General features: G+C 45.1%; 1 protein-coding gene across 5 annotated transcripts; it reads left to right on the forward strand.

Moving 5' to 3' along the window:
• The first annotated feature begins 3,248 nt into the window (after positions 1-3,248).
• On the forward strand, positions 3,249-25,135 carry LOC128335653 (SLAIN motif-containing protein-like). Of its 5 annotated transcripts, none has more exons than XM_053274269.1 (10): positions 3,249-3,388; positions 4,170-4,262; positions 8,101-8,830; positions 10,627-10,760; positions 16,261-16,410; positions 19,332-19,472; positions 21,403-21,717; positions 21,839-21,976; positions 22,533-22,854; positions 24,113-25,135. In XM_053274269.1, the coding sequence occupies exons 3-10, from the start codon at positions 8,127-8,129 to the stop codon at positions 24,168-24,170; spliced, it is 1,962 nt and encodes a 653-aa protein (XP_053130244.1). In that variant the 5' UTR covers positions 3,249-3,388; positions 4,170-4,262; positions 8,101-8,126; the 3' UTR covers positions 24,171-25,135. The 5 variants fall into 5 exon arrangements, with proteins under 5 accessions (XP_053130244.1, XP_053130243.1, XP_053130246.1 ...); XM_053274268.1 differs by lacking the exon at positions 3,249-3,388 and adding an exon at positions 3,396-3,566; XM_053274271.1 differs by lacking the exon at positions 3,249-3,388 and adding an exon at positions 3,396-3,566 and having other exon boundaries at positions 24,116-25,135.
• Positions 25,136-26,969: the final 1,834 nt, after the last annotated feature.

Consider the following 26,969-nt stretch of genomic DNA (forward strand, 5'->3'; position numbering starts at 1 on the left):
GCCCTCCTCACCGCCTCCGCCCACTGCGCTAGCTGCCACGGCACACTATGATCTTGCCATGTCACGTGGCCGGCTGCCCAGAAGCTGTCAGCCACCGCAGATGAAGACAGCAAGCGGCAGGGGCCGAGCTAGGGGAAAGGGGCCCCGTGTTCGCTCCTCTCTCCGGCGGCCCCTCGGAGTGAGGGAGATACTGCGCTAGGGTGGCGCTGGAGGGCCCCCAGATTCTTTGAACCCATCTGCTCAGTTATAACTACACTCCTGGCAAGTGTGCAGGCAGGAGGGCGACAGGGAGTGCCCGCCCGCTCATACAACAGGGAGAGCTCACCCAACTCCCATGACGGGAGGCGCCCAACCTTGCAGGCGAAGGAGGCAGGGGGCACCAAAGCCAAAGCCAGGCTTTGCCCGGGGCAACAGCAATCTTCCGGCCGGCCCAGAGGAAGAGGAGACAGTGGGCAAGCATCCCTCCTTCCTGCCTCCCGTGCACTTTTCAAAACTTGCAGAGGGCTTTGAGAGTTGAAGGGGGGCTGGGCCCCACTGGGGCCATGGGCAAAGCCGCATTTTGTGACCCGCCCCAACCACGGCTAGGAGCGGATTAATCTTTGGGCAGCCCCAGGGGCAAGAGTAAAGGAGCTTGGGAGTGGGGAGGGGAACTTATTTCTGTCTTTTACCTTTTAAAATGCCGCTCTGTAGCGGCGGAGGTTCTTCCCGCCTCCTAAACCATCACAGGAGGTGAGGTGGGGCACTGGAGGATGGTGGCAAAAGAGGTCCTCCTTCACGGCCGGCTTCCTCGCAAATGAGACAGAGCGCAGAGGCCCGAAATTGCCCGCTTGGGCCGGGGGCGGCGGTGCTCGGTCTCATTTGCGAGGAAGCCGGGCTTGAGGGAGGACCCCTTTTGCCACCGTCCTCCAATGCCCCACCTCACCTCCTGTGATGGTTTAGGAGGCAGGCAGAGCCTCCACTGCTACACAGTGGCATTCATAAAGGTTAAAAAAGGAAACAAATTATAAAGTTTCCCTCCGAGATGCTGCCCCCCCCCCCACCAAGATTTGCTGCCAACGGCAGCTGCCTATACTGCCTCTGTGGTAATTCGCCATTGACCACTGCAACACTTCGGGGCATGATGGAGATGGAAGGGGTTGTGTCCAACGCCTCCCGCAAAAAGTGGCCCATTCGCTACGCCGCCTTGTATGTGCGACTGCAAGAAGACACACCTCTGGTTGTGCAAAAAGGCCTTTGCCCAGGAGCAAGAGGATTCTCTCAGAGCTCCTTCTGGCTGCAGCGCCACAAGGACCAGTCCCAGAGTCAGCACTGCACACACCACAGCCCAGAAGGAATGCAAAGCCGTCCGTCTGCTGGCATCTAACTGGGATTATGAAAATAAAAACCCCAAGTTCCCTCCACTGATCCAAGCAGCCAGAATCTTTTGACAAAGATTTTAGCTTTTGACAAAGTTCCTCATCAACGACTCCTGAGGAAACTTAGCAGTCATGGGATAAGGGGACAAGTACATGTGTGGATTGCTAACTGGTTGAAAGACAGGAAACAGAGGGTAGGTATAAATGGAGAGTTTTCGCAATGGAGGGAAGTAAGAAATGGGGTCCCCCAGGGATCTGTACTGGGACCGGTGCTTTTTAATTTATTCATAAATGATCTAGAAGCAGGGGTAAGCAGCGATGTGGCCAAATTTGCAGGTGATACCAAACTCTTCTGGGTAGTGAAATCCAAAACGGATTGTGAGCAGCTCCAAAAGGATCTCTCGAAACTGGGGGAGTGGGCGACAAAATGGCAAATGCGCTTCAATGTTGGCAAGTGTAAAGTGATGCACATTGGGACGAAGAACCCCAACTTCAAGTATATGCTGATGGGATCTGAGGTGTCGGTGACTGACCAGGAGAGGGATCTTGGGGTTGTGGTGGACAGCTCGTTGAAAGTGTCGACTCAATGTATGGCAGCTGTTAAAAAGGCTAATTCCATGCTAGGGATCATTAGGAAGGGGATTGAAAATAAAACTGCGACTATTATAATGCCCTTATACAAAACTATGGTGCGACCACACTTGGGAGTACTGCGTACAATTCTAGTCACCACATCTAAAAAAGGACATTGTAGAACTGGAAAAGGTGCAGAAGAGGGCAACCAAGATGATCAAGGGCCTAGCGCACCTTTATTATGAGGCTGGGCTACAACACCTAGGGCTATTTAGTTTAGAAAAAAGACGACTGCAGGGAGACATGATAGAGGTCTATAAAATCATGCATGGGGTGGAGAAAGTGGATAGAGAGAAATTCTTCTCCCTCTCCCATAACACTAGAACCAGGGGTCATCCCATGAAACTGATTACCAGGAAATCTAGGACCAGCAAACGGAAGTACTTTTTCACACAACGCATAATCCACTTGTGGAATTCTCTGCCACAAGATGTGGTGACAGCCAACAACCTGGATGGCTTTAAGAGGGGTTTGGATAATTTCATGGAGAAGAGGTCTATTGATGGCTACTAGTCGGAGGGCTCTAGGCCACCTCCAGCCTTGGGGGCGGGGTGCCTCTGGGTACCAGTTGCGGGGGAGTAGCAGCAGGCGAGAGGGCAGGCCCTCAACTCCTGCCTGTGGTTTCCAGCAGCATCTGGTGGGCCACTGTGCAAAACGGGATGCTGGACTAGATGGGCCTCCTTGGGCCTGATCCAGCGGGGCTGTTCTGATGTAATCAGTGTCTATAGGTCAGTTTAACTGCACGTTGTAAATGGACGAGGAGGCAGCAGCAGCAACACAGACTCCGTCCACTTCTTTGCACCAGAAGGGCGCCGAGCTCTATTTGCATTTTATTTGCATCGTCTACTGTATTTGCCTGAACCCAAGACTAGATCCGCCCCCCACAGACACACCCAAGTTCGTTGATGTTAAAAATTGGGGGGTGGGTTTCGCCTTGAAATCCTTTGGGGGTAAATCCAGCTATATAGACTGCATTTTTTAAAAAGCGGGTCGTCTTCAATTCATTCTATGCGGGTAATTGCGGTAGTCGCATGCATCGCGCCTGCGCAAGCGCTTCCCCTCCAACCCACTTCCTCACTCACCAGCAGGTGCAGCCTAACACCTTTATTTCTCCAGCTCTCAAGTTTGACCGCAGCCGCCGCCGTCGCCGCGCAAGCGCACAAAGGAGCGAAGGCAGGCGAGGAGCGGGAGGAGAGGCTCCCACAGCCAGGGGTGGGCGTGGCCTTACGGAAGAGAGTTGACCTCCCCTCCCTCCTCCTCTTTTGCTATTCGCTCTCCTTGGGACGCTCGCCTCCTCCCTCCCCCTCATATGCAAACGAGGCTCCAACCGTAGCGCCGCTGCCAGCTCGCCTGCGGCCAAAAAAAAGAAAGAGAGGCCCCACCGCGCGTGCGCGTGGCAGGTACGAGATGAGGCGCGCGCCTGCGGTTGAGGAGGAGGGGGCGGCAAGAAGGCAACGGCTGCGCGGGCCCCGCTTGCCCCACGCACCCCCACCGACCTCGCTCTTTTCTGCTGGCCTTGGGGGTGTGTGTCCCCCCCCCTTCCTCTCCCTGCCCTGCCCCACAGCCAGGGTGGAGCAGGTGAGGCCCACTGGCTGCCTATGGGGTGTGTGTGTCCCAGCTTTGGGCCTCCAGCATGGAGGCTGGCAGAAACCCTTTTTGTGAGGGGAGGGGGCAAGGCATCAACCCCCCCCATGTTTCCATGGAGGCTGGCAGAAACTGTGCCCCTCTCTTCCCCACCCCCTGAGAGGAACCTCCACCCCCTTTTTCTGAGGGGAGGGGATGAGGCATCTGTCGTCCCCCCCAAAAAAAATTCCCCATATCTTTTTTGTTGAGAAGGGCCACCCCCTTTGCTCCCAGGGAGGCTGGTAGAAACTGTGCCCCTCTCCTCCTCCTCTGGGAGGGACCCCTGCCCCTTTTTCTGAGGGGAGAGGACAGAGCATCTGCCTCTCTTCCTCCTGCCCCATATTCCAATTTTTTTTTAAATTGGAAGGGACCACTTTCCTCTGCTGCCACCTTTCTCCTAGAAAGAGGTTTCCCCTTCTGCTGTGAGGAGGGGCAAAGCACCTGCCTCTCTCCCCCCAGGGGAGGGGCCCTGCTCCTATATTAGCTGTTTGTCTTGGATCTTGTTTCTGGCAGCCGCTTGCTCTCACCCATATGCTTGTGTGTCATTTTCATCCACAGGGCTCTGGGCAACTCCTCCGTTGGCTCATGAGGTCATCTGCCTGGACCAGGCTGTGGCTGCTGCTACTGCACTCTTCTCTGACTGATGCGCTGGTAAGACTTGACTGTAGGAAGCTGTCGTACCAGTGAGGGTTTTTTTCCTGAAGAGCAAAGGGAGATGAATGTTGGGCATTTTGGTTGATCTTGGGGGGAACTCGTTACCAGTTTCTGTTTCATTTGGTAGCAAAGTCTGTTTGAAGTATGCTAGAAACGGCTTGAAAAAGTTGACTGTTATACTTCAGCTGGTGTCTCGGACTGAGATTTTAAAAACTTTGCTAGACTTTTTTAAAAGCAGTTGATAGCAAAGGGTGGTTTGAAAGTGAGGTGTTGTTTTTTAAAGACTCCCTTCTGAGTTACATTATGTGCAAAAACAAGAGAAGGTAGTGAAGACTGGTCTTATATTTAGAATATGTCTCTCTCTTTACAGCTCTTTTCCAAGATTATTTTCCTTGTTCAGTTCTTAACAATGAATGAAGGAATGACAAAAGTGGACATAATCTGAGCTGTCAGGGGAACTAAAAAGTAAATTTTATATAGTGCCTTTTGGATCTGTTCTTGGTTTTGTTATGGATGGATTCGGCTTTCTTGTTTCTGGTTAGTTTGGATCAGTGTTCCCAGGGATTCCCAGGCTTTTGCTTGGATTATGGGAGTCGTAGTCGTTAACATCTTGGAATCCCTGTTAGAGGGAACACTGGTTTGGATGCAGTTTTGCTATAATCTCCCAGCTCATTGGCAATAGGCAAGGCTCTTGTGATGGCTGTCCCTTAGTGACTGGCTGGGTATGAGATTGTAAAGGCTGTTCTAAAAATAATTGTTTTCTTAAGGGTGTGTTGCTATTTATGTTCAACTGTAAGTGTGCTGCTCTTTCCCCCCTCCCCTGAACCGAATTTGCATCAATATCACTTCTTACTATGCTGCTTTAAAAGTGTTTAATGGAATACTCTGATAAGCTTTGCATAGCATTGTTGAATTTCAAGTTGAAAATACTCTTCCCCTTTTCACACAAGAAGCTTGGAATTGCATTCAGAGGTTTTGTATGAAGTTGATTTAGGAATGCAAGTATCCATTTTGTTTCCCTAAATTCATAAACTTGAGTAGAGAAACATGTAAAGATCTAGCAACAGTCTTAATTCAATAGCGGTATTTTGTAAAACCCATTTACAATTGATAATTACAATTAATTCCATTAATAATGGAAGCCAGAAATGCTTGAATTGTCACCTTGACTTTTTTTGATGCACAGAGTCTGTAATGATTGAGAATGGCAGTAATGAAATATTTAGAACATATTGCTGCTTGGCATCACTCTGCTTTTATGTGTAATGTACTTTGTTTAAAGCTAATTGACAGAGGTGGTTCCATACACACCCTTCCCTCTGTCAACATAACCACATAACTCCAGACCAGATGATAAAGGCCTGTGTATATATACTTTTCACATGCTAGCAAAATAATGCTCAGGATCATCCAATGTAGATTAGAGCCCTATGTGGAAAGGGAAATGCTGGATGTCCAAGCTGGTTTCAGAAAAGGCCGAGGAACAAGACATCATTGCTGATACACACTGGGTAATTGAGAGAGCCAGAGAATACCAGAAAGAAGTCAATATGTGCTTTATTGACTACAGAAAAGCCTTTGATTGTGTTGACCATGTCAAGCTGTGGAATATCCTTAGGAAAATGGGCATCCCAGAACACCTCATTGTTCTCATGAGAAACCTATACAACAGGAAGCCACAGTCCAGACAGAACATGGTGAAACTAGACTGGTTCCAGATCAGCAAAGGAGTAAGACAAGGCTGTATACTTTCTCCACATTTATTCAACTTATATGCTGAACATATACTGAGAGAAGCTGGATTGGAAGAAGATGAGCATGATTTTAGAGTTGGAGGAAGAAACATCAATAACCTGCGCTGTGCTGATGACACCATTCTGATAGCTGAGAATGCAGATGATCTGCAAGATCTAGTAATGAATGTCAAGGAGCACAGTGGAAAAAATGGGACTACGACTGAATGTAAAGAAGACTAAATGACAACGGGCACAGCAACCAGCCTCAGAATTGACAATGAAGACGTTGAAGTGGTGGATAGCTTCTGCCTTTTAGGGTCGACCATCAAAAGTCAAGGAGCCAGCAATCAAGAAATACGCGGCAGACCAGCTCTTGGTAGGGTTGCAATGAAGGCCTTGGAAAGGATATTTAGCTGCTGTGACGTATCTACCCCTACAAAGATTAGAATCGTTCAGGCCATGGTTTTCCCCATGACACTCTATGGATGTGAAAGCTGGACTTTGAGGAAGCAAAATAGAAAAAGCATTCACACTTTTGAACTTTGGTGCTAGAGAAGACTTTTGAGGATAACATGGACAACCAGAAAAACAAACAAATGGATCATGGAACAAATCAATCCAGAATTTTCACTCGAGGCACAAATGGCCAGGCTCAAACGATCATATTTTGGACACATGATGCGAAGATCTAGCTCCCTTGAGAAGTCCATCATGCTGGGGAAAGTTGAAGGAAAGAGAAGAAGAGGACGACCAGCAGCAAGGTAGATGGACTCGATGACGACAGCAATGAATGCACCACTGAGAGACTTTAAAGGCCAAGTTGAAGACAGATCATCCTGGAGAGTATCTTATCTATGTGGTCGCTAAGAGTCGACACTGACTTGACAGCACCTAATCAATCAATATATACCTTGTCTTCTAAAAACATGATGTACTGTGTAAGTTGCAGCCCAAATGATTGGTTCACTGGCTTGTGACCAGGCAGGTTCTCAATATTTTTTTCCAGCTGCTGGAGGAAAAAACATAGTGAATTGTTGCTTGACTTCATGTATCCCATTGTAATGCAGGTGCTGCTAGTTTTTTGTTTTGTTTCACTTTAGAATCGCTTCTTACCAAAGCCGATGGAAATAGCTGTGTGGCTTGCTGTGGTAAACTGCAGTGTGAACTGGTGGAGGAAAAGCTGTTTAAACAAACTCTTCCTCCAGCATTTTTATGGTCTCGGATTAACAATTTGGTGGCTATTTCCTGGCTTCCATAACTAATCGTTGTGTGCACGTGTGCATATATAAGCTGTTGGTTAATGAAAGATAATTCATATAATTTCTACGTAAAGTAGTGGTGATGTACAGCTATTGCATAACGTTTAATAACTGCTCTAGTATGCTTGTGTTTCAGATCATTTCCAAGACATATGTTGGTTTTTCATCTCTGAGACATGAATTTTTAATTATACACTAGAGCTGGAAAGCAAAAAGTCTTTAAGTGCTTGGGTGGCTACACATTTGTCACTGGCTCATAGAAATTGTTTAAGTTATACTTGAAAGCTCAGTTTCACTTGTAGTTGTGTCTGAATCTTTTGTTTGGCATAGGCTTAGGTAAACATAGCTTTAGGGGTCTTTTATTTGTTTGCCATCTTGATACTGGAGCTGCCATGCAGAAATGTTTGGCAAACCAGTGTTGGATTTATACTTTTCAAATTGACCTTGCAGAACTTAAAGCTGCCTTCCTGAAACCACTTTGTGGGCGCTTTCATGTGGACACTTTGATGTGGACTCAGTAGGTCGAAGAGCATTCCACTTATACAGTAAATACTTATTATGGACAGCTGCTTATGCACTGGATACAGATTAGTTGCCTTTCCCCATAGCACTGATTTAAGATTGTTCCTTAATGTAGCTTCTGTCTGCATCCAGTGTAATTGAAGTACACTATTCTTGCGAATAAGTATCTTCAGACTCATGAATTCTTTTCTGTATGGATTGTCAATGTAAACATCAATTGTCCTAAATAAATTTAGTTGTTATAAGTGTTGCTATAGTCTACTTTAATATGTTACCTATATCTTTAACATGAATCTTCTATAATGCCTTTTTTTCTAGGAAGACTCCCCAGAGGTTCTGTGAAGATGGTTGTCCCTGGAAGTGCCCCTATAATTCAGCCAGATCACAGTCTTGGAACTGAACTGGGCCGGGACTCCACAGAGAATTCCGCAATGGGGCCAGATGCAGAACCAATGACTGACCAAGTGGGACCTGAGCTGGAGGAAGTGCGGAAACTGCAGGAACTTGTGAGGAGACTTGAGCTCCAGAATCAGCAATTGAGAACTAGAAGCCTTCGAAGTGTGCCGGAGGCAAAAGTGCTGAGCCAAGCTGGCACTGGAGTGGATAATTGCAATACCAGGCTCAATGGAATGGAAATGAATAATAGCATCAACGCTCTGATGGATAAGCAGGAGTTGCAGATAGTGGCAGACCTGCACTCTGCACTGAGTAAAATGAGGTCAGAAGTAGAAGAGAGTGGTGAATTCTTGAAAAAGGATGTGGAGGCCACAGTGCAACACAGCTGTTCTAGTGCTTCTGGGGAAAAGCCTCCAAACACAAAGTTTGCAAGCAATACAGAAATGCAGAGCAGCGATGGTAATACCAATGACTTCTCTAACTGGGACTGTGGTAGCACAGTGCTGGTAGAAGACTTCACAACCACAGGTGTTGAGCCGGCACTGAGGATGAGTGAAGGGAGTACTGATGTAGAAGATCTCTTCAACGAGACAACTCTGGATGAAGTGGAAGTCTTAGAGCTTGAGAATGGCAGCGATGAAGAGGACAGCTGGTAGGTATCTGGAGGTTCTGTATTGTAGCTTGGAATGACTTGTATTAAAGGAGGAGAGCAGACTGCTTGGCACTTTTAAGTAGGTAGTGCCAAAGATGGTGATGTACTACCAGGCCTTTTATTGCCAGGTGTGTTCTTTATACTTATTTTACACATACAACATAATTTGTGAAATATATTTAAGCCACTGCTCCTCATGATTTGCATTTTTAATGTTTTTGTGTGAACAAATCATGGGGGTCTAGCTAGGTCTTCAGTGGAGAGGTGGGAGGGTGCCTGATTGTGTGTAGCTTTATTTTTCCTGTTTGGAATATGCTTACTGCTAAGAGGTGCTTTTATAATTAGAATAGTGAAATAAGTCTTGTTTTTTAAAAAAAACACCCTTGAATTTTGTGGAAACTGGTAACTTTGTGTATATAAAGCTCTGTGACAAACTTTTGCGAAAGTGGTTCATGGTGTAGCTTGTAGTTATTGGTCAGGTACCAGCGTTATAGTTATCTGTGACAGGATTTTGTTTTTCAAATAGTCTTGGGTTCTGCTAATTCTCTGTTGAAGGGATGTCTCATCGCCTGCTACAATAAATGTTTATTTTGAACATAAGTGCTAGGATGCTTTTATTGTTAATGTTCATTATGTGTTTTGCTATCAAGAAGAAGCATGTGTTGGTAGTTCCTTTTAAAAAAAAGATTTTATTAAAATCCCTTGCTAACTTGGCAAAGAGGCACCTTTTAACGTGGTGATTCTCTTTATTTAGCAGGGGGAGAGTAACTGGCCCTATCCACCCCCAGCACAGTACTTCCAGTGACTGTTGCTGGTGTCTATCTTATCTTTCTTTTTAGATTGTGAGCCCTTTGGGGACAGGGATCCATCTTATTTATTTATTATTTCTCTGTGTAAACCGCTCTGAGCCAATTTTGGAAGGGCGGTATAGAAATTGCATAAATAATAAATAATAATAATAATGAAAGCCTGAGATCATTTTGGCATTAAAACAGAACTTGAAGCCAGAACATTGAGCTGACTTAGAACATTGAGGTACAGCTGCTTTCTTATGGGCTGTAAATATTTGACAGGATAAGTTGAATATCAATTGATTGGAATATAAAAACAAATAGTATTTGGATATATGTTGATTAACACTCATCTTTAAAATATGACCTTGTAGAATATTGTAATACTGAAATTATTTCCTATCTGAAACAAAACTGTACACTTCCTCAGTTAAAAACAAACAAACAAACAAACCTGCCTCCCCTTCTGCTAAATGATCTTTTTGACTAAAAAGGTACTTTCAGAGAACTCGTACTGAAATTTGCAAATTCCTGTAACTAATGTTTCACATCCTCCTTATTGATTGTAGATTCATTTTTCCTCTATACTTGTGACTTATTGATGAGTAATTTTATAGTAGTCCTGATTTGGAACTATTTTTAAAAAACTTTTTGGACATTCTCCTTGAATTTCTGTCTTGCTGAAGTGCATATCCATTATTGTAATTATGTATGTTCTAACCACAAGCAGCTTGAGGGAGGAAACCCTGAATGTAGCTTCCCTCGAACTGGGGAGGGAAGCTACTATGTGAAAAAATAGCGTGTGAAAGGTGTGAGACACTTGATTTAACTGACATAGTAAACAGTATTGCCCTCTTCTTGCAATGTAAAAAGTGTAGTTTTCTATATGTGGTGTGTGTGTGTGTAGTTAAGCATCTGTCCTGTTGTGTAAGACTGTGTGAGCTGGTATAGTTTGTATATTCATTTGCTGAATTGGTATCTTAAACTTTCCATCTTCTGCTTAAGGCTGTATGTCTCTCCAAGAAAGTCATCTACAGATGAAAAGGAATCACCTCTGAAGTGGTGTAGGCAGGTGTTGGACCATCCCAGTCCTGAGACGGAGGCAGCCTGCCGTACCCTTCTCAGTAGACTTGACCAAGGTACGTGAGCTGATTGAAAGGGCAGCAGTATCTCATCAAAGGGCACATGAGATGGAGGGCCAGAACTCTATCATTTAGCCTGTGAGAAGAATGACCAAATCTATGGCACAGGTGGCAGTGCTCCAAAGCATTAGTAAAGTTAAGGGCATGTTGCATGAGTCAGCGTCTCTTGTGTTCAGCCTCAAGAACTATTTTGAGTTTTGCAGTGTCTGTGTGTTAAACCAAGAGTCTTGACATCTTGATCTCTTGCTTTGCTCTTTAGAGTTTTCTTGCTTGGCATTCAAGCCAGATTGTGTTAGCTCTAATGACTGGGCAGGGTGCTTTGGAGATAATCTTACTAAGCTTGTTGCTGGCAAGATGGCTTACATGATCCTTGGACAGAGGTGTCCTAATCGGAGAAAGACTTCTGTCCTTGCAGTGATGCTAAAAGACCACCCTGTTCATAGGCAAATATCTTCAGTAGCTTCCTCTGAAATGTGAATCTCTCTATGAAACATTCTCTTCAAATCTTAAAGAAAACATTTAAAAGTTGTTGTCTTGCCCTTTCTTCTTAAGTAGGCAAAAAATTGTAGTAATTATCCTCTCAAAGATGGGTATTATTCAAGAGTAACGAGTGTATGTTAGTAAAAGAAAATTGCAACATCAATTGATGGCTTTTCAGATACTCACCAGACAGCATCCAGACTAAGTCCCTTTGAAATTAATGGGAGCTAAGTTAGTCTAACTTAACATGCCTCATTGATTCCAGTGGTGCTTAGTCATGACTAAATTGTCTAGATGGTGCACACTAGTTCTTCACTTGATGCAGAAGATAGATATCGAAGGCAAGTGAGAAGCAAGAGGCATTGGAGACTTTGCTGGCTCTGCCACCTTAATTACAGGAGCAATAGGCTTGACAAGCTCCCAAACTGCACTCCTACATCATATACCTGACAGTGGTCTCTATTCTGCGATATAAAAATACTTCTCCAGTGTCTGGTTCTAAGACTCTTGCCTGCTTATCAGTGCTGTAATTATTAACTTTAGGTTATGAGAGTGTGAATTTGACTGTCACTATTTTAAAATACTGCTTTAAAAATATTTCATCATTCTGAAAGAAAATAAATGGTATCAAGACTATTGGGTTTAAAAAAAAAAATGAATATACAGCTTGTTAATGAAGTGCCTGAGTTCTCAAAGCAGTTTACATAGCAAAAATTGAGAAAATGTGAGCCCTTTTGGGACAAGGAACACACAAACACACACACACACACACACTCTCCCCTACTGATGCAGAGTTGAATAGGGATAGTTATTTATTTATTATCTATTTATTCAATTTCTATACCGCCCTTCCAAAAATGGCTCAGGGTGGTTTACACAGAGAAATAATAAATAAATAAGTTGGACCCTCGAAGGGCTCACAATCTAAAAAGAAACATAAGATAGACACCAGCAAGGAGTCACTGGAGGTCCGGTGCTGGGGGTGGAGAAGGCCAGTTACTCTCCCCCTGCTAAATAAAGAGAATCACTACATTAAAAGGTGCCTCTTTGTGAGGTTAGCAGGGGTTTGTTATTTCTCTCTTCCTCCTAAATATAAATAAGCCGCTGCTTTAAAAAATCTTTTAACTTAGTTGGCAGGGACTAGCACTCTACCAGCACAAAACTCCTTCCTCTCTCAGTATGTTTTCTTTGAATTCTTCTCTCCCCCTGCAGCCACCAGTACCACATCTCACATTGTTGCTGAGTCCCTCAACCCTTGGCAACAGCTTTTCCGGTGTCTCTTGAGGCTGCAGTTATGAGAAGGGGGTGGGGGGAAATGGCTTCCGCTTGTACTGACAGCCTGAGTGCTGCTCTGGAAGCAAGCCAGAATTCTGCAAGGTGTTTTTGTGTCGTCCCCCCCCCCCACCCGAATTTTCCATTTTAGGTCTCAGAAAAATGGGGAAAGGAAAACGGGGAACCCCCTTGAAGCATCTCCCCTGACTGGGCTTACACACTTCTGTTTCCCACAGTTCTTCTTGCACCAAGGCACAGGGAGTGCAGTCAGCCTGAATACAGGCCTGGCTCGAGTGGAGAGATGCTCATTCCTCCAAAGCACAGTTTTGTCATTTGTTATCATGTCATACGCTCAGGGAGGCAGAAATGCAGGGTGAAATACTGCTTGGTGGCTAGATGTTAATCTTGCTATTTTCAAAATGGCTTTTAATATTGTGTGCAGGGTGCATTCCTACATGACTGTTGAAATATTTGGTCACCTAGGCATAGTATTTGCCTTGTGTTGTCAAAATATTCTGTATTTTAGCATTGGATCTTAGAAAGAAAAAGAGCATGAATATGTTTATATTTATGCTTCCACTGCATTCAATTTTATGGCTGAATTGGTCACTTTAGAAGGCATTCTGTGGGGTTTCAATTAATGTAAATGCTTGTGTATAGGGTGCAGTTTCTGGGATTTTGAGGACAACTTGGTTCAGAATAAAGCTTCATTGTTCTCTGTGCTAACACTACTCCCCTTTGAACTCTTGATGTTGCCTGTCTTAGATCTCAGCTAGAGCTAATAATGATGAAATTTGTACTTGATTTTAATGGGCCAAGCAAAGGAGTGTTCACACTGGGTTTTTATAGTTCTGTTACTTGGAGCACTTCTTCCAAAACTACTTAATGAACTTTACATGGAAGTGCCTTAAGGGAGTGTTGGGAGGCGAAGGTCAAAGCTTTCCCCCTCCCCACAAAAATCCACAGAAGGTCCCTTCATGGGTCTGCTATACCTGTATCTAGATATGCAGTCTGGAGAAATAAGTAGCCTTTTATTTACTGCATTGTTTATGGCTCTGTTTTTTGACTCAGTTTTCAACTGGCAAAATCTCAAGACATTTTCGGATACCTCAGGCTGCTGCAGCTACAGATCAATCTCTGGCACCAAATATATTTATAATTATTGTTTGGCATAGTTGTGAAATCTAAAATTATAAATGCCTTAGTGCTTTTAAGTGTGTTTCTTTCATTCATTCAGCCTTTCACAAGAGTTCCCAGATGGTCCACATAAAACTTTAAAATCACAATTAAAAATGAGGGTGCTATCCTTTTCTTCTGCAATCGGTCAACTGACAGTTGAAGCAGAGTACTCCTTTCTAGCAGAAAGAGAGAAGCAAGCTCCATGCAGCTTCTCCTTCTTGGCAGATGGCAGGGACTAGGCTTGTCATTCGCTTGTCATGATGTTCTTTGTGGGAGCAAGGGGGTACAACCTCAGTTTTACATCTGTACCTGTCCCCAGTGCATGCTAGAATAGCTGACTCATACTGAACATTCTTGTCTGTTGGACATTCTATTGTCATAGCGCTTGTACATTACAATAGTTGATTGTGTACTACTCTGAGTGGGGAGCAAAGCATTTTTCATTGCTCTTGGTAGGTGGGCCATTTTATTGGCACTAAACTGAGGTTAATGGCACTAAGCTGAGGCTGGCTTTCACTGTATTCAGAAGTTACAAAGTGGGACATTCATGATTCATTCCTTCACTTTCAGGAAAACTTGAGAAGTGGGGAGTCGTATATTTCCTCCCCAGGGAGATACAGTTATGGCTTTGGAATTCTTAGAAATGAGCCTCCTACGGTTAGAGAGTGTTTCAGTCTGTTGGTGTCAGTCTAGTGATGGAGTGAATGTAAATGAACCCCAGGGACAGATTTATAATTGAAATGTAATTTATTTAAGGAAATCAATAGTTCATCTCATATTTTAAAAGCAGAAAAGATTCAAAAGGTTAATACAAGTTTCTTACAACCTGGTTCAATAATGTTTTACCTGGCCAAGAAACCCTCATTGTTCTTGGCTTCAGAGAAAAATAGTCCTATCTTAAAGAGGCTATAATACACGCCTCTGAGAAGGCACAAGCTGCAGGCTCAGGTTGGTGGTGTGCACACCATCAGCCTGGGCTCTTCAAGCTATGATGAAGTCCTCTCCTTCTTCTGACATACAAAGGAAAAACTCTCCTGCTTGATTTTCTTGCAGGGTAGAAAACGCTTTTGGTTTGGCAAACAGGATTCTAAGTGATTAAGGGTGAAGACTGACACACAGACCAAGTGGGAGATTGGGAGTTTATTAATAGGACTTGCAAAGAGAAATTACTGCCCTTTACGCTAATACATGATTTTACCTTTGGTAAGATGAATCCACCATTCATCTTCTCCCAGAAAGGAAATAATGCCTCTCGGATATATGCCCAAGTTGAATTAGCATTGCTTAACGAACAGGATGGGGTGGGCAATTGTCTGTCACTGTCCTGTATACATTTCCACAAATATGGGCTGTTCCCAGTTAAGATATACAGACCTCCTATATGTAGTCTGATCAAAAGAGTTGATCATACCTTGAAAATGCAGCTAATTTCCATCACATCGTCACATCTTGTGTACATTTCCCGAGAAGTATGAAAGAGGAAATGCAGCTTCTGTTTCAGCATTTCAGTGTAATATTTGAAGCCAGTGCGCACAATTCATCTTGCCACCTTTGTCTTGGTAAGTGTTCCTTCACCCTATGACTAGGGTGATGAGAAGAGAGCCACCTTCCCTTGATGGCTTGGGTTTGTTCCCTACGGTTGTGCTGAGTTCTGGAGGATGCAGTGACACTACAGAGAAAATCCTCATCTCACCTCCTCTGGCTCCAGTCTGAGGGTTGAAGCTTGCCCTTTTGGCATTGTGTGGTCAGAACACCCATGAGTGCTTCTGCCACCCTCCTCCAAAACAAGTCCTAGCCTTTTCCTCCAAGTCTGAAGGAGAAAGATAGAGCTGGCCTTTTGGACAATGGGGCTGCAGTGTTATTCTGAGCAGCTTGAACAAACTCTAGCTTCAAGTTTGGAGCTGGAGGAAGAGGTGAGGACAATCCCTGAAGTTGTGCTGGGCTTTTGAGGCCCTCTGCAGCTCAGTTGGGCAAAGGGAGTAGAGATTGACCCTGACCTAGCTTGGGCACACAGCTTGGGACCAGCAGTGCAATCCTGGGCATATGCTTATGACCCACTAAGCTCCATGGTATTTACTCATAGGTAAGCATTAATAGGCCTGTGCTTAAGGCTGCAATCCTATGTACAAGTACTTGGGAGCATGTCCCATTGAACACAGGGCCTTACTTCCAAGTAGACCTGCCTGGGATTGAGCTGGAACCTGGCAGCCACAAATTTGGGCTTCCCTGACCAAGGCCAGTCAACACTTCCAAGCCCTGTGTGAAGCTCTCTTGAGTGTGCTCAAGGTGGATGTTGCAAGGTGAGCTTGCAGGCCTGCTGTATTAAGTCAGGAAGGGAAGTTCCAGCAGAGAACTGAGAGCTGTCTTCCTTTGTTCTAATTCCAGACCTCTTACACTGTCGGCCATAGCTGGAAATCAAATGACTGGTTTGTATCATGGGTCAGGGGGTGAGTGTGTCTAGCATGTGATGCGTGCAGATAATGTTTAACTTGCTGTGTGTCTCCCTCCCTTCAATTCCTGTGTTTAACTTGGTAACATGTCATGGCTTTCTTGTATCTCCCTCTAGCCAGTAGGTGGAAATCCCTGTATTGCAGTCCACTGGCGTCTCCAAGTGTGCATAACTTGAATACAGACACAGGGTCCTGTAGCAATGCACTAAACTCTCCTGGGCACTACAAATCAACTAATAAACCACTACTAACTTGTGGCAGCTCAGGTATGGCATGGCATTGGGGATGCTTTTAGAGAACTAGAGGTGGGAGGTGTGTAAGAGGCAGGGGGAGGGGAGACTGGGCACACTAAACCCTCCCCAAACAGGGATACCAGTAATATGACTGGTTTCTTTTCCTTCCCTTCGTCAACTGCTTCAGCAGTACTTTCTTCAGTTTCCCTTTGCTTGCTTGTTTGGCTAATCTGGGGAATTCTAAGAGCTTCACATTACAAGTTCACCTCCAGCACACCTGAGCATTTGATTCGTTCTTGGGATAAAGCCTCCTGTTGAGGAGGACTTTCCTCTTCTTCGTTGTCACCTCTTGCTTTGTGTTTGTGTGAACTTTGCATGTGTAAAAGCTCTTTTGTGGTATTTGAGGATCAGCTTGGCATGTGCAATCCCAGGACCATATATGTAAATAAATAAAGGTGTGTGTTTAGATGCTGAGAACACTTTTGCCTGTCTGAAGGTTACTCCCTCCCACAAGAGCAGTGTGACCCATATGCACTTGTGCTGGCACTTTATCCAGGCCACTTTCTTAACATTTGCCTTGGGATAAAGCCTCTTAACATAGACCTTGGAATGCACGCTTGTTAGATATTGCTGACTTTCTGTGTGGTTAATTTTAGGTTTAAGAACTTACATTTAATTTCAGTACAGTACTTGAAAGCTAATGAATTCTTCCGTGTTTGATTTTCACAACCCTGAGCCAAGTGAGAGGCTGTCGGAACAGTTCCCACAATTTTCCAGGCATGTCTGGGCTGGAAAGAAAACAGACATTAGGGGAAACCTATCAGCCCTCTAAGGAGGTATCAGTCTATTGATGCCACTAGATCTCATCCTGTTAAAGGGGCCCGGGCCATAAGTCTTTCTTTTCCTTTTTGGTATTTGGAGACAGTTGCCCTTTCCCTCCTGGTCAACTGCAGCACTGAAGAGACAGAAAAATGTCTAGTTTTCACTATATTTAAAATGTGTTTCTCTCCAGGAAAAAAGCAGCATACAACACAAGTTTAAAAACAACATGCTGTTTGTAAGATGACTTGAAAGCTAGTTTGCTCAAAAAGCAGTATATAAATCGAATAATCTGAGGGCACACTAACAAACTGCCCCTTCCTGGAGACTGGCTGCTTGAGAATCCTTAGTTTGCTTATTAGGGTGGTGGTGGAGCAGGGGACACACTTTTAAACAAAACCCCTAAAACAATATTTTGTAGCTGCTAGTGTCTCCTTAATTTGGTGAGGCAAGCAGCAGATAGTCAGTGTACAGGAAGTGAGTTAGCTCCTGATAAACTGCTCTGCTGCTGATAATTGGATTTTTCTCTTGCCTGCCAGTCCTGTGGTTCAGAGCTTCAACATTTTGCTTCCCCTGCACAGCTTGGTCTAATTTTGATCAGAATCCTTTGCAAGCTAATCCCTTGCTGAACAGGAAGCTCTCCCCCTTCCCACTTTAGGGATAGTGAGGGCAGCTAATAGGAGAGAGGCAGAATCCACCTCCCCCCCATGTTTTCAGATTCTAGTTTAATAGTATGGATGGCAGCCAGGGAGAGAGAGATTAGCATGTGCAAACATATGCACCACCAGCTGATCAAGGTATCTTGAGAAAGGAAGTTTTATCTGGACTTTGTCTAGAATTGAGTGGTTTTCCTGGTAAGTATAGCACAAGTTTGGGGTGCAAAGCAGGCAACACATTAGTTCTGTTCCATGTCTGTATTTCCTAATCTTAATTCCCTTCTGTAGAACCAGCATGGCAGCAGCTGTCTGCTAGGAATCTGGAGGAATTAAGGCTGCTTTGATCAGAGTTGAATGAACATCCTGCCAACACACAAACGAATCCTCTCATATAATTAGCTTGGGTTCCTGGGCAGTGACTAAGTTCCCCCACTTCCTTGAAAGCATTCCAGGTTTTGATAAATAACCACCAACTTGTCTGTGACAAGTAAGAATCTCTCTCAGGCAACCTGGTGGGGAAACACCACCCGTAAGAAGGGGTCTTTTCCCCTTCAGGCCACATTCAACCAACACAAAATGGACTAGTAACTTGTTTGCAGTAGATTTTAGTGAGCTGAAGGGAAATCAGTTATTGGTTCTGAACTTCTTTCATACTGCCAGTTATCTGTGAAGTGTCCAGTGTCTTGTCAAGAGACTTGGGCCTAAATCCAAATTCATGCAGTCTTAATCTTAATTCCGCTTCTGGAGGAAGAAGATTTTAACCATTGCAACCCAGGATGCTTCAAAACATGAATATCGGCATGCATGCCTTTCTTAAGTCAAAACAAGAGATGTTTTCAGTAACATAAAAGTCATGACTGTAAACAAATATCCTACAGAAACACATCAAACTCTGAAGACACTTGGTGTAGGGTAGTTTTGTGAGCTCTGCTCACAGTAACTTTCCTAATCGTGTTTTGTGTGTTTAAAATACATCATCTGCAGATGCAAGTTCTTTGTACTTGGGGAGTGACAGCAGTTGAATGAGTTTCACTATGTCATGGTCTGTCGCCCTTCTTCCCAGCTCCCATCCCTTCAAAATTTTGCTTGCTGCGCTGATGTTACAGCTACCAAAAATTGCTGGGCTTACTAGGAGCCGTGCCTCTAAAATGTCCATTCACTGTGCTCTCCCAGTAAGGTCTTCTGGCAGTGTGTGTTGAGCTGAAGGTTGTTCCCAACAGGCTCTTTTACCCTGTGAGAAGAAATATTGCTGTAAAAATCTGTAATCTGGGTACAGGAGAGAGCACTCTCATTAAATCGCTGATAATTAGCCCTAATGGTGAACTTGGTTGCTTTTATAGTGAAGCTTCACTGCCCTCATTATTCGACTGAAACAAGGCAGGCCTACTATGAACCTGCATGTATGTGGGAGGTTAGAATATTTTCTGGAACCCATTTTGACTTTCTCTCTCTCTCTCTCTCTCTCCCCATTTCCTAAAGGTTATTTGAGCATGCATTCGGCACTGAGCTCTCAGTCTTCTGTTGACAGTGAACTCAGTACCTCAGATGACTCCATCTCAATGGGATATAAACTGCAGGATTTGACTGACGTGCAGGTCATGGCCCGCCTGCAGGAGGAAAGTATGTGGAAGCTGTTCCTTTCCACTCTGCATTATTTTATTGATTTGATTTATATACCGCCCTTCCAAAAATGGCACAGGGCAGTTAGGACTGCATCTTCTGCAAGGAGAGTTCTAACCAGTTAGGCCAAAATAAATGTGTTTGCCATGAATTCTATTTTATCTTGTAACACAACAGCACAAGTGATCATTTAGACTGGGCAGCAAGATGGCTCTGTTGCAGTGTTCCCTCTAAGGCATGTGTGCACGCACAAGTTTTTTTGATGTCCACTCAGTTTATTTTCGATCCCACTCAAGTTGTATCAGGAAGGCCCCATTCTGAATACATGTGCACACACCCTGCCTTGATACTGCCACCCAGAACAAAACTCATTCTGTGCACAAATGAAAAAAATTAGAGGGAACACTGCTCTGTTGAATAAATGATATTGGTTCTGCCTAAAGACCTCTCACCTCATATCAGTTGCATCAAACAGGTTGGAATAACTTCATGGGGCACTTGGCATAAATCAGGGTGGTGCAACTTTGGCCTTCCTGCAGATGTTGGACTACAACTCCCATCATCCCTGACTATTGGCCACTGTGGCCAGGATGGTGGGAGTTGTAGTCTGGCATAAAGTTGCTTGGTTGTGAAAGAACTGCAGCAAGATTCCACTGTGTTTATGCAAACCAAGAATTGACTTGACCAGCTGCAACAATGGGTACAGAATGTGCATTTGGAATGTTTGTCTATTTCTCCAAATGTGGGAGACAGTCAGGATTCTGGATGTGAAATGCTAAAGCCTCAAGGCTCTTATACAGAGAAACACATTGCCAGTTGTTGCTTTCTAATGGAGGTCCTTTGGTTTTAAAAAGCTTGGTGACCTCTAGAAATAGGTTCCAGAGTTGACTGATGATCTCCAGTAATTTCTTCATGCCCTAAAATAGATGTTTAATAAGGGTGCCATGGCCTAGTGTAAAAAATTTCCCACATCATTATGGAGGCTAGACTGAGTCTGGTTTTTGAAACTCTAAAATTATTTGGGATTAGAGGCGTGAAATGATGTGTCATAAATTGTAGTGTGAAATGAGTCCTCCACCTCTTTCATTAAACATTAAGAGCCTCATTTGGACTCTTGACTTAAGTCTCAACTGAAGAAGCTCCTGCTTGCTGGGCATTTAAAGCAGTACCAAAGGAGCTTAATTTATCCTCTGATCAGATATTACAGGAGAACAGGAGCAAAAGAAAACCAGCAGATGTTTCCTTGGGTTGGGCAACTCTTTGTTGGCAAGATTATCAAGTGGAAGAACAATAAGGGTGGGGCTTGTAAAGAGCTTTTAACAGGCTTCTCAGTATCCCTCCCTCCAAATCAAAATTCAACCAATCCCATTCAAATGGAAACTCCATCACCCAGTGCCATATTGTAGCATTGGCCCATGCAGGACTAGGTTCTTGAGTTAGATCCAAAAAATAATGAGCACTGCTGGATTGCAGTACACCTACTGCAAATATCAAAGGGTGAACGACTGTACAGAATGGTAATTGTGCTGTTTTTCTCCACCTTGATTAGGATAGGAGAGAGCCAGCGTGGTGTAGTGGTTAGAGTGCTGGACTAGGACCAGGGAGACCAGAGTTCAAATCCCCATTCAGCCATGAAACTAGCTGGGTGACTCTGGGCCAGTCACTTCTCTCTCAGCCTAACCTACTTCACAGGGTTGTTGTGAAAGAGAAACTAAAGTATGTAGTACACCGCTCTGGGCTCCTTGGAGGAAGAGCAGGATATAAATGTAGTAATAATAATAATAGGCAGAAATAGGGTTTATTCTGTAACTGTTTTGGAAGCTCATTTGCAGACCACTCATCCTGGAATCCCAGCTCAAGTGAGTCGAGCAGGAACTTTGGGCAGCATGCTAGAGAAATAACAGTGTGTCCTGCCGTTGTTCATATTTAGGTCTTCGTCAGGACTGTGCCTCCAGCTCAGCCTCAGTTTCCCGCCGCAGTTCAAGTGCCTCGTTGCATTCCTTGCGCCGAGGCACCTACAGCGACCAGGACTTTGACACATACAGTTTGGAGGATGAGGATGATGACTGCTCCCTTTCCTATCACAGCAGCCACAGATATTCACCATCCCCTCTCAGTTCTCCGCGGTGCCAGTCCCCATCCTCCAACACAGACTATGGCAGGGCAGCCGGCCCCCGGATCCGGCCCCCACGGAGAACAATGCAAAGTTCCATGCAAGACAGGCTGAAATACTCTGGGAATGAAGGTATGTGGTGCTGTTGCCGAACCTGTTCTGAAATGTGTGTCTCTAGCAGACATGGGGTGTGGGTGGAGTGAATACATGGAAGCAGTTTGGAGTCCTCACCGTCGCTGCATTTCCTCCACAGAAGAGCTACGGCACAGCATGCCTAACTTAGCCAGAACAGGTCTGCGCTCCTTGGAGTCTGTAAGGAACAGCCGGAGCTTGGAGTCAGATCTGCAGGTTCCGAGTAACAGGCTCTCCAGAATCCAGCAGCCCGCGTCTAGTAAGTTGGTTTCTCCTTCTGTGAATGTTCTCGTGCCAGGTCCATTGCTGTTCTGGTTAAAACCCTCGTGCGAGTTCATGCACAGCGGGGAACCTGTGGTCCCCCCCAGCCTGAGATATATAGGGAACCTGAAGTTGGCACTAGACAAACACACATCTTGGTTTGTTAGAAGTCGCCGAGTTGAGCCAGAGGGACTCCCTGGCTGCACCTCTCAGTGAGGCCCTGGCTGCTATCCCAGCTTGCCTTGCTCTGCCCTCTGGCAAGCCTCCATTACATCTTATGCTTGTCATTCATTGGTCCCGACTGCAAAGGGGGCTGGCTCTCCTGAAGCAGACCACGGAGCCTGTGGGCTCAGACCGTACTGCTCTCTTCAGGGCAAGCAGCATTTGGTTTGGCAATCCAACTACATATCTTGGTTACGCATCTCGGTTTGATGCCCATGTGAAATTTGGGTTTCTGCCTTGGCTGGGTTCAGATAGACACAGCCCGTGACAAGGAGATCTCATGCAATTTGTGAACCCAACCCTAGTGTGCTTTCTTTCCACTCCACCTCTAGGTCTGGCTCCAAGTAAGCTCCGCTATTCCTCTGGTGCTGGGCAGTCCCCCTTAACAGTCCGACAGCCGATGAAAGCAGGCTCCTGTGCAAACTCTCTCCTAACATCACGGCAGCCAGTCCGAGCCACCGGTTATGCCAGTCCTGCTGGCAGAGTCCGAAAGCTGCCGTCTTCCACACTCAGTGCAGGTTCTGCAAGTAGCAGCAGTTCTCTGGCCAGAAGCAACAGCGTGGCCACCGGAGCAAAAAATTCCTTGGCTAAAGGCCGAGCATCAGTTGGGGGAACATCTTCCCCAAAGAGCAAACTGATCCAGCCAGCCAAAAGGTAAGAGCAAAAAGCTTGAAGTGCTTGGCGAAGTGATGGTGCTCTTGGCGTCCAGTCTACCCTTGGGAACTGAGCAATACTCTGTGCAGTATATTGTTTGCTTGAGTACAATTGCAGCTTTTACTTCCAGCATGTCCACTGGAGTTCTCATCTTCAAGAATGCTGCCCTTGACTTAAGAGTAGAAGATCCACTGAAATCAGTGGAACTTTCTTGCAAGGAGATACGTTTAGGAACAGTGTTGAGTTTCTAGCCTTCGTGGAAGTCGAGAAGTCTTAGAGGCAGAATGGGGAGGGGCTCGCATTAGAGGGTGAGATTCTCCAGAGCCTTCTACCCTTGACTCTCTCTGCCACCTCTTGCTGCTGCTATGCTTCCCTCATGTTTCGCATTTGGGGAGGCAAAAGCATAGCACTAGAAGCTGACTTGCTGATGCTGAACAAATAGATCTGTACATATCTGCTTTTAACACTGGACGGTTCCAGGAAATGAAGATTGCTCACCCTGGGTGGAACTACATGGTATTTGAATTTAAGTTGTGTAAATAGGACTTCTGTATGGCTGGCTCAAAAGCAATGCAGATGTCAATGGGAATCTTGCATCTCAGCTAATAGTAGGGCTCTTTGACTCAAACGTGCAGCTCTTTGACATAGGAAGCTGCCCTCTACCGAGTCAAACCATTGGTCCATCTAGCTCAGTATTGTCCACACAGACTGGCAGTGGCTTCTCCAAGTTTGCAGGCAGTCCTATCTTGAGATGCTCCCAGGGAAGGAACTTAGAACCTTCTGCATGCAAGCAGGCAGGTGCTCTTCCCAGAGCGGCTTCATCCCCTAAGCGGAATATCGTACAGTGCTCACACATGTAGTCTCCCATTCAAATGCAAACCAGGGCAGCCCCTGCTTAGCAAAGGGGGCTAAGCAAGACCAGCTCTCCTTCCATGATACTTCACTCTGACCAGATCACCTTGGATTTCACAGAGGGATTCTGAGTTGTTTCACTTGAATAACCAAACTGCACATATAATTGATACCTGATGTCTCCGGTGGGTGTATAGGGAGAAAAATGCCCCCAGTTGTATTGTGCTCATGCCTATATGTTGGGAAACCTGTTGTCAGTCACTGCCTTTTATGTGAGCCAATAAGCAGCCTTCTGTGGCAGTCTGAAGTAGTGTGGTCCAGCCACAGATCCAACTATGCCTTTTGGCTCGCACTTGAGTAGTGTCATGTGGCTATTTGTCTAAAGGACCAAATCTGTGTTTTCCAGCAGATTCCCAAAGGCCAATGTTTCTGCTGATGACTCTTGGAAAGATGGGTGTTACTGAACTGATTTGAAGATGCTGATCCACAGACAACGAGTAGCGGGTAAGGCGTTGAACAGGAGCTCAGCTGGCTGGGCAGAAGGAGGCGAACGCCACTCCTCTCTCCGTGATCACTGGACTTAATTGACTGGCACAATCTCTCCCAACTTGGACCACCTCTTGCCTTCACTTTGTCTCGATGGTGGCAATGGGACTGCTGTTCTGTTCTTGCTGCTGAGCCTAGAGGACTGTTTGGAAGTAGCCTGTGTACACATGAAGACTTGCTCATATGTCCATAGCGAGAGAAGAGCAGCCTGGATCGGCGGCTCTGTACCAGCAAGAAGCTTGCAGAGGGCCAGAGCAATAGGTGTAATTAGAACCGCTTACAGTGTCACCTGGAGCACCCTAACTTCCTTGGAAATGCAGAGGGTTTTTTTACTTGTCCTGTAATAGGAGGTGTCTGTTATTATTGTAGAGGCTGAACCCAGTTTTTATAATTGGTAGTACACTTGATTTGTATCACCTGTCACAGGAGAGTGTCTTAAGCTTTATAAAGCAGTACCACCACCACCCCGGATTGCAGGGCGGTTGTGTACCTATTTGCTCTTTTCCATATCTTCAGTCAGGCAAGACCTGGCCTTGTTCTGCCTTGGTGTGAGTGGCAGTACCACTTCTGAAACCTGAACACACACCTGAAGTATGTGTTTCCCCTCCTCTCTCTAGTATCTTCACCTAAACCCAGATACACAGATGCCCCTTCCTGATTTTGTACCAGTCTTTTCTACCGTGTCTCTTTTCTTTTTTGGATGAAGGAATTCTGGTTTTTAAACTCAATCAGTGGCTGCTGGAGCTTGCTGAATGCAAGAACACAATCATTGTACCTGGGAATGCACACTGGCCTGCCAGCCCTACTTTCTGCTGCCAATGTGACTTGATATTGTAGTTAATAAATGTAAAGGGGCTAGTAGTACCTTGTCTTTAGTAGCAAAGCTGTCTCCTCCTTTGTTCACAGGGTTGTGTGTCCTTGGGGCTTCATATCTCGCCAACCACAAGAAAATGGTGACTTTTCTCCATAGGAGTGAGGCAGTGTGGGTTTTTATGAAAATGAGAAACCATCTCCTACCACTTTAGTATGTCTGTACAAGCACACTTGCTTTGTAAAGCTGGAGTCCTTAAATTTTGAATATGCTGTGCTCACCTCCATGGAGCTAACCTTCTTGTTTCAAATGGTGAAGCCAAGCAAATATAGTTGGCTCTCAAGCTGTGGGTTAGGCCCAAAGAATGTTAAATAGTTTGAGCTACATCAAAGCTTACCCATTAGTAAAATCACTTAACACACTTAATGAATGCCCAGTGCAATCTGACACTTACTTTCCTTCCTGACTGTTCTGCTTTGATCAAGAAGAGTTAATGACATTTCATACTTAAACCTGTTAATTAAGACGGCTTGTTTAACTGCTTCTGGCAGATTGTTCAGGTGTACATTTGTAGGTGTGCTCATGTTTTCAGGAAGATGCATCATGGAAGTGTGGTACAACTGAACTCTCAAAGGATATTTAGGAGCTTGACTTACAATCTTCATTCCAACTCAAATTAAGTGTAAGGAGCAGCTATTTTAAACAAACGGCCAGCCACTTGTTTCAGTATGCATTAAGCTAGCAACAAGGTGGCTTCAAATTTACATATCACTCTATGAAGGAAGATGTGAAGTCTTAAGTTGGGTATTAAATGAGTTTGTCTTCAAGTAGAACAAGACTGGTTTGAAAGCGCTGTATCGCTTGGAGTACACTAACAGTTGTATTTTATTTATTTTTTAACATTTCTCAGGTATCTTGAAAATTCATTATAAATTTGAAAGTAGGCAGGCCTAAGAAAACTGATTTCTTTGTCATCGTCTTCTGTGCCTTGCACCTATGGGCTTGTGCCTGCACAGAGACCTCTATTTGGAACATTCCAAGCTGATAGAATTCTGGTGGGAGCCCCACCCCCCTCCTTTATGTGGTTGCGTCCAGCTCTCCCTCCTCAGTCTTTCTTCGTCCGCGGACAGAGGGACCTCTTGCAGAATACTCCAAGCTTCCTTCAAACCAAACAAATCTTTCAGTTAAGTTGTCCATTTATTCTTTCTCTCCTTTCCAATCCCAGTGTTATCTTTAGTTTTGCATTTTATTTCTCCCTGCGCCCCACTCCCCTGTCTCTCCCTGTTGGGAGTGTTTCTCTCCTGCAGGCCTCTCCCTTGCTTGGCTGTGAAAACCTCTTAAGGCTACCTTCAAGAAGTACACCAACTGTACCTCTAAACTGCTATCCACAGATGGCCACAGCCAGTGCCTTTTCTGTCTCAAGGAACAACACGTTGTGGAAACCTGCACCCACTGCTCTAACTTTACTAAACAGGCACAAAAGAATTGAGCCTCTCAGCTCCATGCCTGGCTTTGAGAACAGGTCCTGCACGCCTCCCAAGTTGCCAAAATGCAGTCTGGTGGGACCAAAACCCCTCTGCAAAAACAAAGTACTTCAGCCCCTGTACCTTTGGTGCCACTCCTGGCGAAACAATTGGGTCCTAGCACTACCTCAAAGCTGCACTCGGAGCCCACGGCTCAATTGGAATCGGTCTTGGTACCAACAGCACAACAATCTCTTCCAAAGCGGCAGGGTGGGGGGGGGGAGCGAATACAAGGCACAGTTGTAAGAAGATGAGCCTGAGGAGGCTTACTCAAATCCGGACCATGCTCAGTTGCTGATTTTGGCATTTGAGGTCGAATTCGAGGAACACTATCCGCATCAACGTACTCGCAACCTGAGAGACTCTTACTACCATTGATACCT

Source organism: Hemicordylus capensis, chromosome 11 (assembly GCF_027244095.1).
Source record: "Hemicordylus capensis ecotype Gifberg chromosome 11, rHemCap1.1.pri, whole genome shotgun sequence".
In the NCBI taxonomy this organism is placed as follows: Eukaryota; Metazoa; Chordata; class Lepidosauria; order Squamata; family Cordylidae; genus Hemicordylus; species Hemicordylus capensis.